The sequence below is a fragment of the Anoplopoma fimbria genome, chromosome 24, assembly GCF_027596085.1.
Source record: "Anoplopoma fimbria isolate UVic2021 breed Golden Eagle Sablefish chromosome 24, Afim_UVic_2022, whole genome shotgun sequence".
In the NCBI taxonomy this organism is placed as follows: Eukaryota; Metazoa; Chordata; class Actinopteri; order Perciformes; family Anoplopomatidae; genus Anoplopoma; species Anoplopoma fimbria.
Window position 1 is genome coordinate 22,122,051 of NC_072472.1, and position 14,023 is coordinate 22,136,073.

General features: G+C 42.6%; 1 protein-coding gene across 1 annotated transcript; it reads left to right on the forward strand.

Moving 5' to 3' along the window:
* Positions 1 to 490: 490 nt before the first annotated feature.
* Positions 491 to 13,763, forward strand: LOC129113089 (uncharacterized). The gene is made up of 19 exons (XM_054625228.1): positions 491 to 617; positions 790 to 904; positions 1,871 to 2,036; positions 3,121 to 3,254; positions 3,542 to 3,656; positions 4,865 to 4,969; positions 6,009 to 6,187; positions 6,930 to 7,081; positions 7,367 to 7,557; positions 7,726 to 7,837; positions 8,377 to 9,203; positions 9,318 to 9,408; positions 9,501 to 9,591; positions 10,438 to 10,574; positions 11,194 to 11,297; positions 12,287 to 12,680; positions 12,891 to 12,990; positions 13,147 to 13,236; positions 13,463 to 13,763. The coding sequence occupies exons 1-19, from the start codon at positions 491 to 493 to the stop codon at positions 13,560 to 13,562; spliced, it is 3,330 nt and encodes a 1,109-aa protein (XP_054481203.1). The 3' UTR covers positions 13,563 to 13,763.
* The last annotated feature ends 260 nt before the right edge of the window (positions 13,764 to 14,023 follow it).

Below are 14,023 nucleotides of genomic sequence, written 5' to 3' on the forward strand. Positions count from 1 at the left end.
CTTTTCATGAAAAAATAGTTATGTTAGCTAGCATGTTATTAGCAGTTTTGCTAATTTGCCAAATTATACGGATAAAGAGAAATGTCTTAAGGAAAACTAGTAATACTAATACTTTTATAATGTGAAAATTATTTTTAAAAAAGTCAAGAAATATAAAACATTATGGAACTTTGTATGTGGGATTTTACAGAATAAATCCTAAAGAGATGATGTCACAAGTAAAGTTAACTTTAGAAATAAATTATAAAATTAACAAATAAAGGGGTTGATTCAAAATATATTAAGTAAAAGTACTTCTTAATAATATTTGACAGTGTAACACATTATTTTCCTCTTGCTGTGAGGCGAAGGTTCTCATTGCATTATTATAGAGATCAACCTGTGTTTGACCTGCACTAAACATGCTAGGTATAACAGCATCAGTAAAGTCAAACTGGCTTCAACAAGTCTGTCCTCACTGTAACTGACAGCTGGGTCCCCCAGAAACAGGATGAACGCCCTACCATTCCCCTGCCCTGTGCACGTGGGTGTTGTTACCACTGGAGGCCTGCACGCTCAACTGCACAAATACACTTTGGAGAGAAATCTCACCAAGTTGGAGAAACTTCTGAATAAGGGTATGTCACTCAGTTGCTGTCATAGCACCAGTATTGTATTTGTAACTGTACCAGTAATACATCCAGGTTGGCGTCATGCAGATAAAGATGAATTCAACCCTAATCTTAAATCAGACACCTAGCGCTTGAAATAAAGGGACGCTTGGTGACAGTGTTTTCTGACTTGTTCCAGGTGTTGATGTGGACTGTGTGAATCACTTGGGTCAGACTCCACTGTTCTGTGCCGCTCTGTCGGGCCAAGCAAAGGTGACGGAGCTGCTCCTGTGTCACGGGGCTGACCCCAACCAGTAAGTCTGGGCCTGGAACTCACACTAGGGATACTTGTAGCTTATGCATTCTCATAAACTTTGCCTCTAAAGTCCTGCTCATGATGATAGAATCATTTAGACTTTAACACTAATGACTTGTGTCTTGACTCAGACTCTAGCCTTCTGACATTCAAGACTTAATTCCACTATAAACCCAAAGATTTAAAGGGATGTCATATAAAAGTGCGCCACATATTAACTCTTAATATTTCTGACAACATATATACTTTGAATATATCCAACAGCAGCCCTTTGCGCGACCAAAAGGCACAGATGTTTGGCAGTGCACACCTGCACAGCATCACATAAAACATATCAGTTAGTAGATTTCTAATATAGGCCAGATTTAAATGTTTGTCTTTTGTCTGGTTCATGTCTACCCTGCCAGCTGATGTCCGTACTCAGCCAAAGATCTGTGTGAGGTAAAAGTAGCATCACTTTTTAACGTCACTCTAATATCCTGACAGAGTAGACTGTATGTTTGTGTATTGATAAAACAATATCAAACCTCAACCCTAGCCCCAGGAATAATATTCTTCAATACATAAGGTATATTTTATAAATACAGAGCACCTTTGTAGCCAAATGGTTAAAGCACATGTCAACTGCAACAACTCTGGTTTGATTCCGGCCCTTGTTGCATGTCATACCCCTTTCTTTCCACACTGCTTAAGGCAAAAATGTTATGCAAATTTCAAAAAGCGTTTATTTCTGTCATTGAATATACTAACTACTGTTAAAAAAAATGAAATGCCATTATATTTGGTGAAGCATGCATAATGGTGCAAAGTCTAGGACTTGACTTGTTGGCCTTGACCTGGGACCTGACCCCGAACTTACAAAACACTGACTTTTTCCCACCTCTGGTGTGTTAACATTCACCGTTTTACAACACAGAGAATAATAGATAGCATTAAATATATTATATAATCGACTTTCTTCTAGTCGCTGTGAGGACCGGAGCACCCCAGTGCACGCGGGCGTACTCTCCTGTAACCCTTCAGTGATGAGCAGCTTGCTGGATGCTGGAGGAGATCTGAGGCTCCACGATTGGGAGGGCAGGTCGCCCTTTGACTGGGTCAGGACTGTGAAGCAGGAAGGCCGTGCCAGGGTGAGCCGTTCAGTGATTTAGCTTGCAGCGTGTCCTCTCACCATTTGCTGGTGAAGTGTGAGATTCATAGTTGAAACAACAGCTTAAGACTTAACTTAAAATATATGGACTGATAAAAGAGGAACTCCAGTGATTGAGCATTACACATCCATAAAAGTGAAGGATTCAGTGGTAGATAAGGATATCAAGTCACAGGCCTCCAGATTTTCCTTATATTAAGAGTTACTTTAAAAAAAGTCTGCATTGTTTAAGCTTGTGCTGCTGCATCCTTCACGTTAATCTGACAGCATTTAGTTCAGACTCGTGGCGTTGAAAGTGATACAGAAATATTTTTAGGTCCAACCTGTAACATTGTCACGGTTACGTGAAGATGACTCGGCAATTCCAACATGTTAAATTACACCAGTACTTCTATCTCATCAGATGCAAAACTTCCTGGAGAGCTGCATGTCCTCAATGGGACAGCTGTGTCCGAGCCCGGCCGTGACACCCTGTAGCCCGTCCCACACGTCTACCTCCGTCTTGTTACACCCTGCATCTCTGATGGATCGCATAAAATCACGGTATAGTGGACAATCACCCCTTTGATCAGACACCTATAAAAACATTATACTGTTCTTATCTAACATAAATGAAAAGAAAATCAGGAAATTCGAGTCATGTTCACACAGCTCTGTTTTTTGTTGTGGAAAGTATAATCAACTTTGTGTGTGTTTCTGCTAATTTCAGTGGAGTTGATAGGCAGTTCAATAAGAGGACAAACAGCAAGTCATCCTGTACAGCAGCTTACTGTTTAGGCTTTGGAAAGGTAATCACTTCTTACAGTATTTAGTAGATGCTGATTTGTTATGTATGTGCTCTGTGTTGGCTGGGAGTGACACTATAAATTTCAGCCACAGTTTGTAGCAAATTAAACGTGAAAAAAACGGCTGCACGGCTTTCTCCTTATGGCCCAAATGTGTCTGAACGTTTCAGTTAGTCAAATGATGGAAACCAACTTATTTAGACTTTTGGTGGCTGTGGCTCGGGGGGGAAAGCGGGTCTTACTTTAATAAAAAGGTTCTCCCTGTGTATGTTTGTCTAGGTGTGTGTTATCAAGCCGACCCAGGCATTGGCTGTGCCGGCATCTATCCCACTGATCAGAGACAGTGATCTAACCCAGGCTAACGATGAACCTCTGCTCTCCTTCTCCTGTGGCTCTATGACCTCCATGACCAAGTAAGACCGGAACCATCAACCAGAACAACAACTAGAGCCACACCAGAATCACAGAATTAATAGTGTGTCGACACAAACCAAGAATCTGACTGTCAGTATTCTCACACACATTCATACCAATGACTAATAGGATAAACCATTGACGTGGTTTTATCTACACACTTAAATAACATCATGAGACAAATGGAATCAGATACAAAATAATAGTACCAGGAATTGGACAGGACTTTTATTATGTAAAAGCAAAGACCTGTTCTTCAAGCCAGAGATATTTTGTCACATTGAAGACCAAATGGTGTGTTTCAGTTACAGCTGGAGGGGCTCCAGGGTGACAGTAAAAACAATGAGGGACAGTCAGACAGCCTATCTGGACCTGCTCCTTATGGAACAAGACTACTGCAGGTGAGAGAGAACAAGGGGGTTCCATCTTCAGTCATTTCTTTGGTTGTTGACTTGTGGAATTTATAAAGTAAGTTTATGCTTGTATGAATATTTTGAGATCACCACCACCGACACTGACCCAAGATCCACCCATTGCTCCAAGAAATAAGGGAATATATATGTATTCAAAGCTGGAATACATCATTCATTCATTCATTCATTATCTTATTCTGTTAAGGGTCGTGGGGGGCTGGAGCCGATCCCAGCTGTCATTGGGTGAAGGCAGGGTTCACCTGGACAGGTCACCAGACTATCACAGGGCTGACACATAGAGACAGACAACCACTCACACTCACATCCACACCTACGGGCAATTTAGAGTCATCAATTAACCTAAGCTGCATGTCTTTGGACTGTGGGAGGAAGCCAGAGAACCCAGAGAGAACCCACGCTGACACGGGGAGAACATGCAAACTCCACACAGAAGGCCATCTAGCCGGGGAACTGAACCCGGGCCCCTCTTGCTGTGAGGCGACAGTGCTATCCACCACACCACCGTGCAGCCCTGGAACACATCATATTTTAAATTAATATCTTGTTGGCATATCCATCTGTATTTGAGGTAACAACCGTAACCTAAGGTAACAGCTAACCCTAACCTCACAGTCCAAAGACGAAAGAGAATTGAGCAAAGCAGCTCTTGCTAGTAACCTTTTAGGAACAAAAATTTGTCAGATGTAATATTGCTTTACCAAAATAACTGCAGGCGATTGCATCAACCAACAGATTGAAGCACTGTTCTCTACTTAAACATGAGCATCAAGCCCTTTCTGCAGTCAAATAGATCAGTGTCATAATTCAAATGTGATTCGAGCATCGCAACTTCTACATAGACTTTATGAAACAGAGTCCACTCACCAAAGTTTCCTCCCACAACAATGCTCTCACTTTCAACCAAGTCCAGCTGACTTGAGGCCGGTCTGGGGGAGCCAGCAGGAGTCAGGATCAGGCAGCACATCAGCTGTGGCAAACTAACATTCATTTCACGACTAACTTGATCGACCAACATTTAATTTGTGTGTGTGTGTGTGTGTGTGTGTGTGTGTGTGTGTGTGTGTGTGTGTGTGTGTGTGTGTGTGTGTGTGTGTGTGTGTGTGTGTGTGTGTGTGTGTGTGTGTGTGTGTGTGTGTGTGTTGTGTGCGTGTGTCAGCCAGCTGTTCCACCCACAGCTGCTGCAGCTGATGGCGGTGAGTCTGTCTGATGACCTCCAGAGGACCAGTCTTGTGTTTGAACCAGTCGACGTCGGTACGCTGCACAACCTGCTGCACAACAGGGTAACAAAAGACACACCTGTAGGATTATTTTATACTCCTGACAGACACATAGAGTTCATGAGATTCATGTAGGCTTTTCAAAAAAAAAAAAAAAAAAAAATGTAGACAGTTTAGAAATAGAGACATAGGAATCAGTTTATTTATTTTCAGATTCTGCTTTATTTTTTCCCAAATTCCCTGTTTTCCATTCTAATTTTACATTAAGAGGAAAGAAAATGGATTAAAAGTATATATATATAGATATCTATATATATAGATATAGATATCTGCTGCTCAAGCTATTTTTTTTGTTTTTGACTTTTCTCCTTGTGAAAAACAGACAACCTGAGAAGAAAAAATCTGTCCATTTCTGAACTGACTTCATAAATGTAAAGGGTTACAAGCCAAAGGTTGGATAAGGTTGTCTCCGATGTAAGGCTTTCTGTCCCAGAAACATGATGATTCATGTTTCAAACAGTTACACCAGCCTGGAGATGCAGTTTGTGTCATTTGTAGATTTTAGCAATGGCATTCCATCTCCTGCTTCACTAAAAGAAGTGACAGAAACAAACATGGAGTCCCAAATAAATGCATTTTGTACGTAAAGCACAAACCATTAACAAACCAAATGCACCATTGAATGTCATTTTTAAATAAATGTAGGCATTTATTCACATACACTTATACATTTTAGTCTTTTGAGACCAGAGTCGGTCCAGCAAAAATAGAAATGGCACGCAAATACTTGTAGTGACAGCCATGAGGGATTGTCCCTGTCCAGTGGACATACTCAGAAGATGGACAGATTAATCACTATCTGAAGGCTAACTATTGTATACGTTCAATTTTAAATGGTAAGCAAATAGTATGTTGTGTAAGTTGCCTTGTATTGCTGCCCTTTTCAAACAGTAAACAGTACTGTACATTGTGTGTGTGTGTGTGTGTGTGTGTGTGTGTGTGTGTGTGTGTGTGTGTGTGTGTGTGTGTGTGTGTGTGTGTGTGTGTGTCTGTGTGTGTGTCTGTGTCTGTGTCTGTCTGGTCTTCTCCCTGTCCACTGCAGCGTGTAGAGTTTCCAGTGCTGCAGGACAGGTGGCTGCTGTCGGTGATGTTGCAGGTGTGTGAGGGTCTGCAGTACATCCACAGGGGAGGCCTGGTGATGAGGGCCCTGTCGTCCCACAGCGTGGTCCTCACTAAGTTGGCAGTAGCCAAACTGACTGGTTTAGGCTTCATGGTCCCCAGGTAGGAAGGCCCAGGCCAACTCCAGGCTCAATCCGTGCTCTATGAAGGGGGCACAGAATAGACTTCCTGCATGATGAACAGGTTTGAAGTGAATATCTGAGAAGATAGACGAAAATGGTTGTCAGTAGCCTGGTTAGGACTGATTTTTTTTTAAGTACACTGTTTACAGTATGAGTAACTCATTTCTGACAGCCATGGGCTCTACCTAAATCGATGCTTGACACTAGAAGTACTCAGATTTTAACTAAAGTAAAAGTAGCAAAAACACTGCGTAGAAATACTTTGTTGCAAATAAAAGTCCTTCATTCAAAAACCCACTTAAGTAAAAGTACATAAGTATTGAAATCAAAACATACTTATATTGGCAATCTCGAACATTTCTGAAAACGTGAAGCTAATATAACAAGACTCCACACTAATAATCTAAATCTGCAAAGTCATTTGTAACTGAAATGTAGTGGAGTAGAAGCATCATAAAATGGATAAAACTCAAGTAAAGTACAAGAGCTTGAACATTGTATTTAAGTACAGTACTTTAGTAAATGTACTTAGTTACCTTCCACCACTACTTGACACTTATAGCGTTACATAATACCACATAGTTTATTATCAGGGCCAAATGGTTGCTGGTATGCAGTAAAGACAAGGTGAATGGAAACATATTAACTAGGTAAAGACAGTCTTCAATACTGGTAAATATACCGTGAATCAATAATCATGATCCGTTTGTGTTTGTGTCCAGCAGTCAAAGAACCTGTGTCAAACCCCCCCCACACATAGACCTGCCCCCCAGCCTCCACAGATGGGCCGCTCCAGAGGTCATTAAACAACGACTGTGCACAACGCAGGCCGACATCTACAGTCTGTGTGCTCTGATCCAGGAACTCTACACAGGTAGCTCTCACATCCTGGCTTCTCGGTTCTGGACTGTAAAGGAACAGTGTGTGTTATTTAAAGGGGGATCTATTGGCAGAAGTGGAATATAATATGAATAATTTTCCTTTATTGTATGAGCACCTGAAAAATAAGAATAGCTGTTACCTGAGAATGAGCTGTTTGAAGATGGAGGAGTGGACAGCAGGGAAGCACTTCCTGTAGTTTGAGGATGTCCAGTAAGTGACAGACAGTTTGGTCAAATGGAATAATGTTGGTCTCCAACACTTGATGCATTGTTTACAGACTGTGAACCGTGGGGCACAGTGGACCTGGACAGGATCAAACAGGCGATGGCTGCAGGACAGGCACTGGCAGTAGACAGCAGCATTCCACAGCCTTATTATGATGTGGTCCTGAGAGGCCTGCAGCACCACCCACAGGACCGCACATGCAGCCTGCAGGGCATCTGCTACACCCTACAGCAGGACCTCGAGGTGAGCCTCTGCCTTTGCAACGTCACCCTCATATTAATGTTCATACTGTTTCAAGTGACTATTTCTAGAATGCACATGTATGCATCCTGAGAAGTCATTCTGAGCCTGGAAATGAAAGTTTTGGATGATAGACTCGTTTGTTTGTTTGTTTGTGTGTGTGTGCTGCAGAGGTTTTCCGTGGAGGAACGGATGACTGGTGGGCTTTGTGAACAAGATCTGGAGCCTGAGGTCCAGACATCAGCACAGCTTAGGACCATGGTTGGGGAATCAGTACAGAGCGGTACAGAGCACAACACACAAACTGAAGGGTCCCCATGCGTACTGAAAAAGATAAAAAATAAAGCTACTGCAAGGAACTTTTGGTAGTGTTCCCTAGAAGCAGAGTCCCTTTAGAAAACATTTCATTTTACAGCAGCAGGATCGTACTGGCTGATACCTGCATATCTGGTTCTGGTTCTCCTGGGCCTCCCTTCCCTCCAGCGGACCGAGCAATACGGCCTGGGTCTCCAGCAGAGTGGTGTTGTTGTTGGCTCCCAGTGGTGGCCTGAGGAGGATGAGCTGGTCTTTGCTGGATTCTCCGCTGGAGTCTGAGCTAAAGGAGTTTCTGGTTAACCGGCAAGATTTCATCTGGTGCCAAGTGGAATCCAGTCCGGTTGCACCGATGACAAGCATTAAGAATAACTCTGAATTATAACCACTAAAAAGTTCCCCACAGTAACTTTGAATATTAATTGAAATGTGTTAACCTGTGTTTACTGCGTGTGCTTCCGGCACCTAATTCATCACAAATTGATTATGAAATTCCTCTGTCTCTTTCAGTTGTCAATAGAACTATCAGACCAGTCACGATCCAGGCAGATGTTGTAGAAAGACATGTCCACCTGCACAAACAGCTGGATAGAGGAGCAAAGGCAGAGCTGAGGAGAGAAGAAAGAGATGAGCGTACGGAGGGAGAATCCACGCTCCACCAGGTTTACCCGTACGCAGGCATGCTTCCTCTGCTCTGTGAGTATGACTCAGTAAGTGTTGAGGAAGAACCAGATCCGTACACGGACAGGGAGATAGTGGAGCAGCTGGATGGCCTGAAAATAGCAATGGATCAGCAGATCAGCACCATTGCGGTGAACCTCAAAGTGTCCAGGGAGCTGCTGCAGCAGGCCAACAGGAGCCTAGACACAGTGGAAAACCAGCCCCAGCTGGACCCCAGAGGGGAGGGTGAAGTGGACTGTCCCAGAGATGCTCCCCGCAATCGCCACACTGGCTCCTCTAGTGCTTCATCTGGCTCATCCTCCTCTACGTCCTTCGTAGATCTTTCAGGATTGAGCGCCGCTGTCGGACCGCATTCAAAGCGTTACAGTCTCTATCCGCACAGGGGAGATGGTTGGGGAAAGAACCTGGAGGCCCAGCTTCTGAGCAGGGATTGGGAACTGCTGAGCCAGGAGGAGCTGGCTCTGTGGATGAGTCACTATCCAGCCGAGCAGCTGCAGCAGTACGAGGAGGGCCGACCGCTGCATTTCCTTCTCTCCAGTCACTACATGACAGGGAGCCGACCGGTGGGAGCTGATGACGGAGCAGAGGAGCTGAGCCAGTACAGATCAGCTCTGGACAGCAGCCTTCTTAACATCCTCTCTGAGAAGAAGCAGCAGGTTTACTCAGTCTTTTTTTATGATTGGTTTTCACATATCTCTATACTATGATTATTCACAAATGATCTTCTGTTGCTTTGACACAAAATGCAGAGTGTTATATTTTTCCTCCAGACGTCCAGTTCACCAGAACATGCAGACATTACAATAGAGGTGTGCAGGCCAGCAGCTAGTGGGAGTCTACTGCCAGAAACTCATAACACCAGTAAGTCATTGATACTTCCTGACATTAGGTGTCGGGGAAAAATTGTGTTTGCAGACTAGTGTGACTTAGTTTCTCTGTTTGCCCCCCCCCAGAATATGAGAGCTTCTCAAACAGTGATGAGAAAATGGACAGTGATCCTGATGTCAGTGGAACACAGGCTCAGTATACAGCCAACACTAACACGTAAGGACACTGACATGAACCAGTGTGCTTCATGTTGTAAAGTGGGGTGTGTGGAATTACTTTTTATAATTTTGGCTCATCTACAGCTTGATGAGGCCAAATAAAAGTTCAATCAGAGGGGCAATACCTTCAGAATTTAAAGGGACAGTTGATATAATGGGACTATATAACACTCGGTTTCTCAGAAATAATGACCCGGTTGATCCTCAGACTTTGTTGTGAGCAGTTTCATGTAGAAACTATTCTCTTTGAATTCCACGGAACTACGGCAGCATCCACTCATGGACATGAAGCTCGTGCTCCTGACAGCATGAGTCGTAAATATAATGGTGTCCTCCTCAGCTGTGATGTTAGCTAGCTTGGTGGTGCTATGGGAGATAGCAGCATCGGTTAGCAACATGTAAACTGTCCCTTTACGGTGTACTTCACACAGAGTGCATGAGAGAACTTGAGAGTAGAGTTAAGGAAGAGACATCCATGTGTCCGTATTTAGCGGTAATATGCAACATATAAACGATTTAATAAAAGATTTAGAACAGAATATAATGAAATAGTAAAATGATATATGTGGTGTATTCGTCAACTATAACTTCTCCTGTGGACACCCATAGGTCAAGGCTGCTGTGTTATACACATATAGTACATTAATAAACACTTAGAAATGTCCTTGTGTCTGTTTATAACTACATTATAGTGTGTTAGGGTTATACGCTCCATCCCAGAGCAATATTTATCCTTAGAAGCTGATCTGTGTGTGTGTGTGTGTGTGTGTGTGTGTGTGTGTGTGTGTGTGTGTGTGTGTGTGTGTGTGTGTGTGTGTGTGTGTGTGTGTGTGTGTGTGTGTAGGCCTCGGTTAGACGCGGCTCTGATGGCTGAGCTCTCCAGCATCACAGACTCTCCAGCTCAGCCTCAGGAGAGGAGACTCCACGGTATCTCTGATAGCAGAAGAGCCACGCCCTGTTATAGTACCCCACGCAGCCCAGGTAAAACCACACAATGTGAGCTTTAATGACATTTTTTTAACTATTTTTCAGAAAATATGAATTGGGTGCAGCATAAAATCATGAACTCTAAATTGTGTTTTTTACTGTTTCCCTACCAGATTTAGCCATTTTCTCATGTTTACCCTATGGCTTCCACTAGGGGCATCACTGCAGTAATGTGTGTTTGATGCATTGCATCAAATTCATTGTTGCTAATTGTTGGTATATCCCAGTCTTTAAAAAAAAAACAAAAAAAACATTAGCATTTAGAAAATAATTAAATTGTTGTGTTCTTCATATAAAAAAATGGTTTATGTAAACTGAATTCTGAAAATTAATGAATATTTAGTAGTTATCAGGACTGATGTTGGTTAGTAAATATTGACTCTGGGAAAGTTGTAAATAAAATCAATATATAGTTTTTTACGGCAGTTTTAAGAAGAGGACATTTTGTCCTCTGGGGACATCAGTCCAACTTTTGTGAAAGCATGCACAAGGGTTAAGAGGTCAACTTACTGGAGAAAGGAGACTACAACGCACAGATGGACAATTATAAAAAAAACTTCTAGTAAAGGAGAACATAAGTAACATACCTGCTGCTCGTGTGTTGTTTGGACAGACGTACGCCAGTGTGTGATGCCAGGCATTAGAGAGGCCCATCTCCCAGAATCCCCCGTCTGCAGGACTGAGAGTTTCACCACAGCAAGAGACAGCTCAGTAAAGGTGACTCATCTCATTCACCAGTGTGGGCTCTTCAGAGGACTCTGGTTTGACCAAAACCATTCTAACGGGGGAACTAAGTGTCAACCTGCCTCCTTTTAATAATAATCATAATAATATTTGTCATCCACAAATGTGGAAATTTGCCTTCAGCTTCACATGTTAGTTAGAAGACATCATAGTAGATCACCACACATAGCATAAATAGCACAACATTAACAGTAAAGAAGAAAATACCTAACATCTAAGCAGTGTGAATGGTTTTAACACATTTAGCAGAGTTATTGCATTTGGTACCAAATACTTTATCTGTGTTCCTGGTGGTGGATTCACTGGATCAAACAGTTTGTCTGGCTTTTTGTTTCACCTGGGTTTCTTTTATACATGCCCGTTCTTTTTTACTCTTACCAATTATTTAAATGGCCATATTTTATAATTCTGAAGAGTCTATTTTTGTTCTTAACCCCAGGTGGCCATACATCAGACACATATTCAAAGTTAAACAACTAAAATTCTCTTGCTTATATCTTATGAATCCAATTTCCCGATCAGATACAAGCTTCTCCTTTTTAAAAAGAGTGTTTTCTGTTTTGGCTGTAAAACTTACAAGTCCAATCAAAAAAAGCTTCCTAATCAATAATAACGTGTCCACTGTTTCAGCAGGCTGATCATTCATCTAAACATCCTGATTCTTTATTTTGTTTATATGTAGACTGATTAACTGTGTCCCTCGTCTGCATTGGAACAACTAGCACCGTGTCATCATCATATTCACACAACCCGCAGTTTGAATTCATAATCTGCAGTTCATTAGTGTATAAGGAAAACAAAACAGGGGACAGGCACAGTGTTGGGGTGTTCTGTTTTCAGATAACTGTGTCAAAAGGTTCACTCCAGCTACAACAACCTATACTACATGACTTCACATTTGCATATATGTCCAAGAGGATTGACACCCGACTCATACGTGCTGTTACCTGTCACTTTTCCAGCCTCCCCCTTTTAAGTTAGAATCTGCCAGCAGTCCAGAGGGCTTTGTCACTGCCAGCCAGGAGGAAGAGCTGTTAGATACTGCATCTCCCATATCTATGGTCCACAGTGCCGAAGAAGGGGAGGACAACGTGGACGAGGAAGAGGAAGAGGAAGGAGAGGTAGAGGGAGCATCCGAACGGGAGCAAAATGAAGAGAGGCAGGATGGATGCAGTCAAAGTGTACCGGGGGTGTATGAAGAGGATGAAGAGGAGCACAGGCCACAGGAGGAGCACAAGGAAATGCAGAGAGGACTACAGCTGGAGGGCAAGACGGGAGGAGAACACATGGAAGAGGAGGAGGAGGGTGGTGAGCATGTTGAGGAGGAGGAGCAGGGCTGGTGCAACACGCAGAGCGGTGAGAACCAATTGAATGAAAATCCTAACATGAAAACCTGACTAAACATATTTATGGGTTCTTATCAACAATATTATGTCATTCAAAAAACAAATAACGGACACACTTGTTTTAAATTCTTAAATATATATACTATATATTAAGCAACAACCAGTAGAAAAATGTAATTTAAAAAAAATAATAATTTCTTGGATGGGCTTGTCCACTCAGGTGAGCTTGGTGCCGACACAGCCGCTGCAGATCAGAAGGAAGAGCTCAGGGAGTCTCCAGGGTCACAGCAAAGTCACAGTTTACTGGAGGACACCAACAGGTGGAGGACAGCTGCTGTGCCTGTCTCAATGAAGTCAATCTGCTTTGCTTTTGACGTCATAAACACAACAATTCCAGGATTACAGTTGAAGACTCTTACACCTCTCGCTGACTCATGTTAATGAATCTACCGTCTGAGTGTGTTCTCTTTTTTCAGAGCCCACTCGACACTAGACGATGTGCTGCTGGGCTTTGGAATGGAGGGCACCGGAAAGAGTCCAGGAACAAGAAATAGGGTTCGCACACTGTGAGTATCTAGTTCTTCTAAAAGTTTGAAAACAAACTAATCAATTTGTTTTGCAGGTTAAAAACAGCAATCATGCAGTTTATTATTTTCCTGCAACATTCCAACATTTTATAGGTGGCCCTGAATTCATCTCACTGTCTGTGTAACACTTAAGTGAAGAGCAAAGTCTGGAAATATATCAAAATAATATATAATAAAATAGTAAAAGAGTGCCTCCCGTGTCTAGGTGTCAGCTGTTTGAAGGGCAGAGTGGTGATGATGAAGGACACCCAGCAGGAGACCACGCACACACCGTCAGCTCCAGTGATGACTCAGCCACCACCTGAAACACGGCCTCCACTGGTGAACGCATACACAGCGTTCTGGTGAAACACCTGGCCTCTGTACATTTGATGCCAGTAATGATTGAAATGATGCACTTGAAAAGACAAATTGAGAGTTCATGACCTCTGCGTTATCCACTCTGTATCTCTGAATACAGGAGGACTCTGTTGTAGCAGGACCAGACCGCTCATGAGCCAAACCAACGGGGGAAAAGTTATTTTATGTGCGTTTATGTTACCTGTTGTGGCATTAACAGGGTAAGTTTTGTTTCTAGCGCACTGTTACTGGTTTGCTGTTTTTTTAAGAGGTTTGTTTTTCTGTAAGGTTTTCAGACCGTTACTTTACCAGCTGCTGAAGCTGTGAATAAACTGACTTTTTCATGTATGACGATGTCAGAGCTGTAATAATTTGCATTGTTTAAAGAATTGTTCAGAAATCACTTTTGATGCAGGTAGAAAACAAG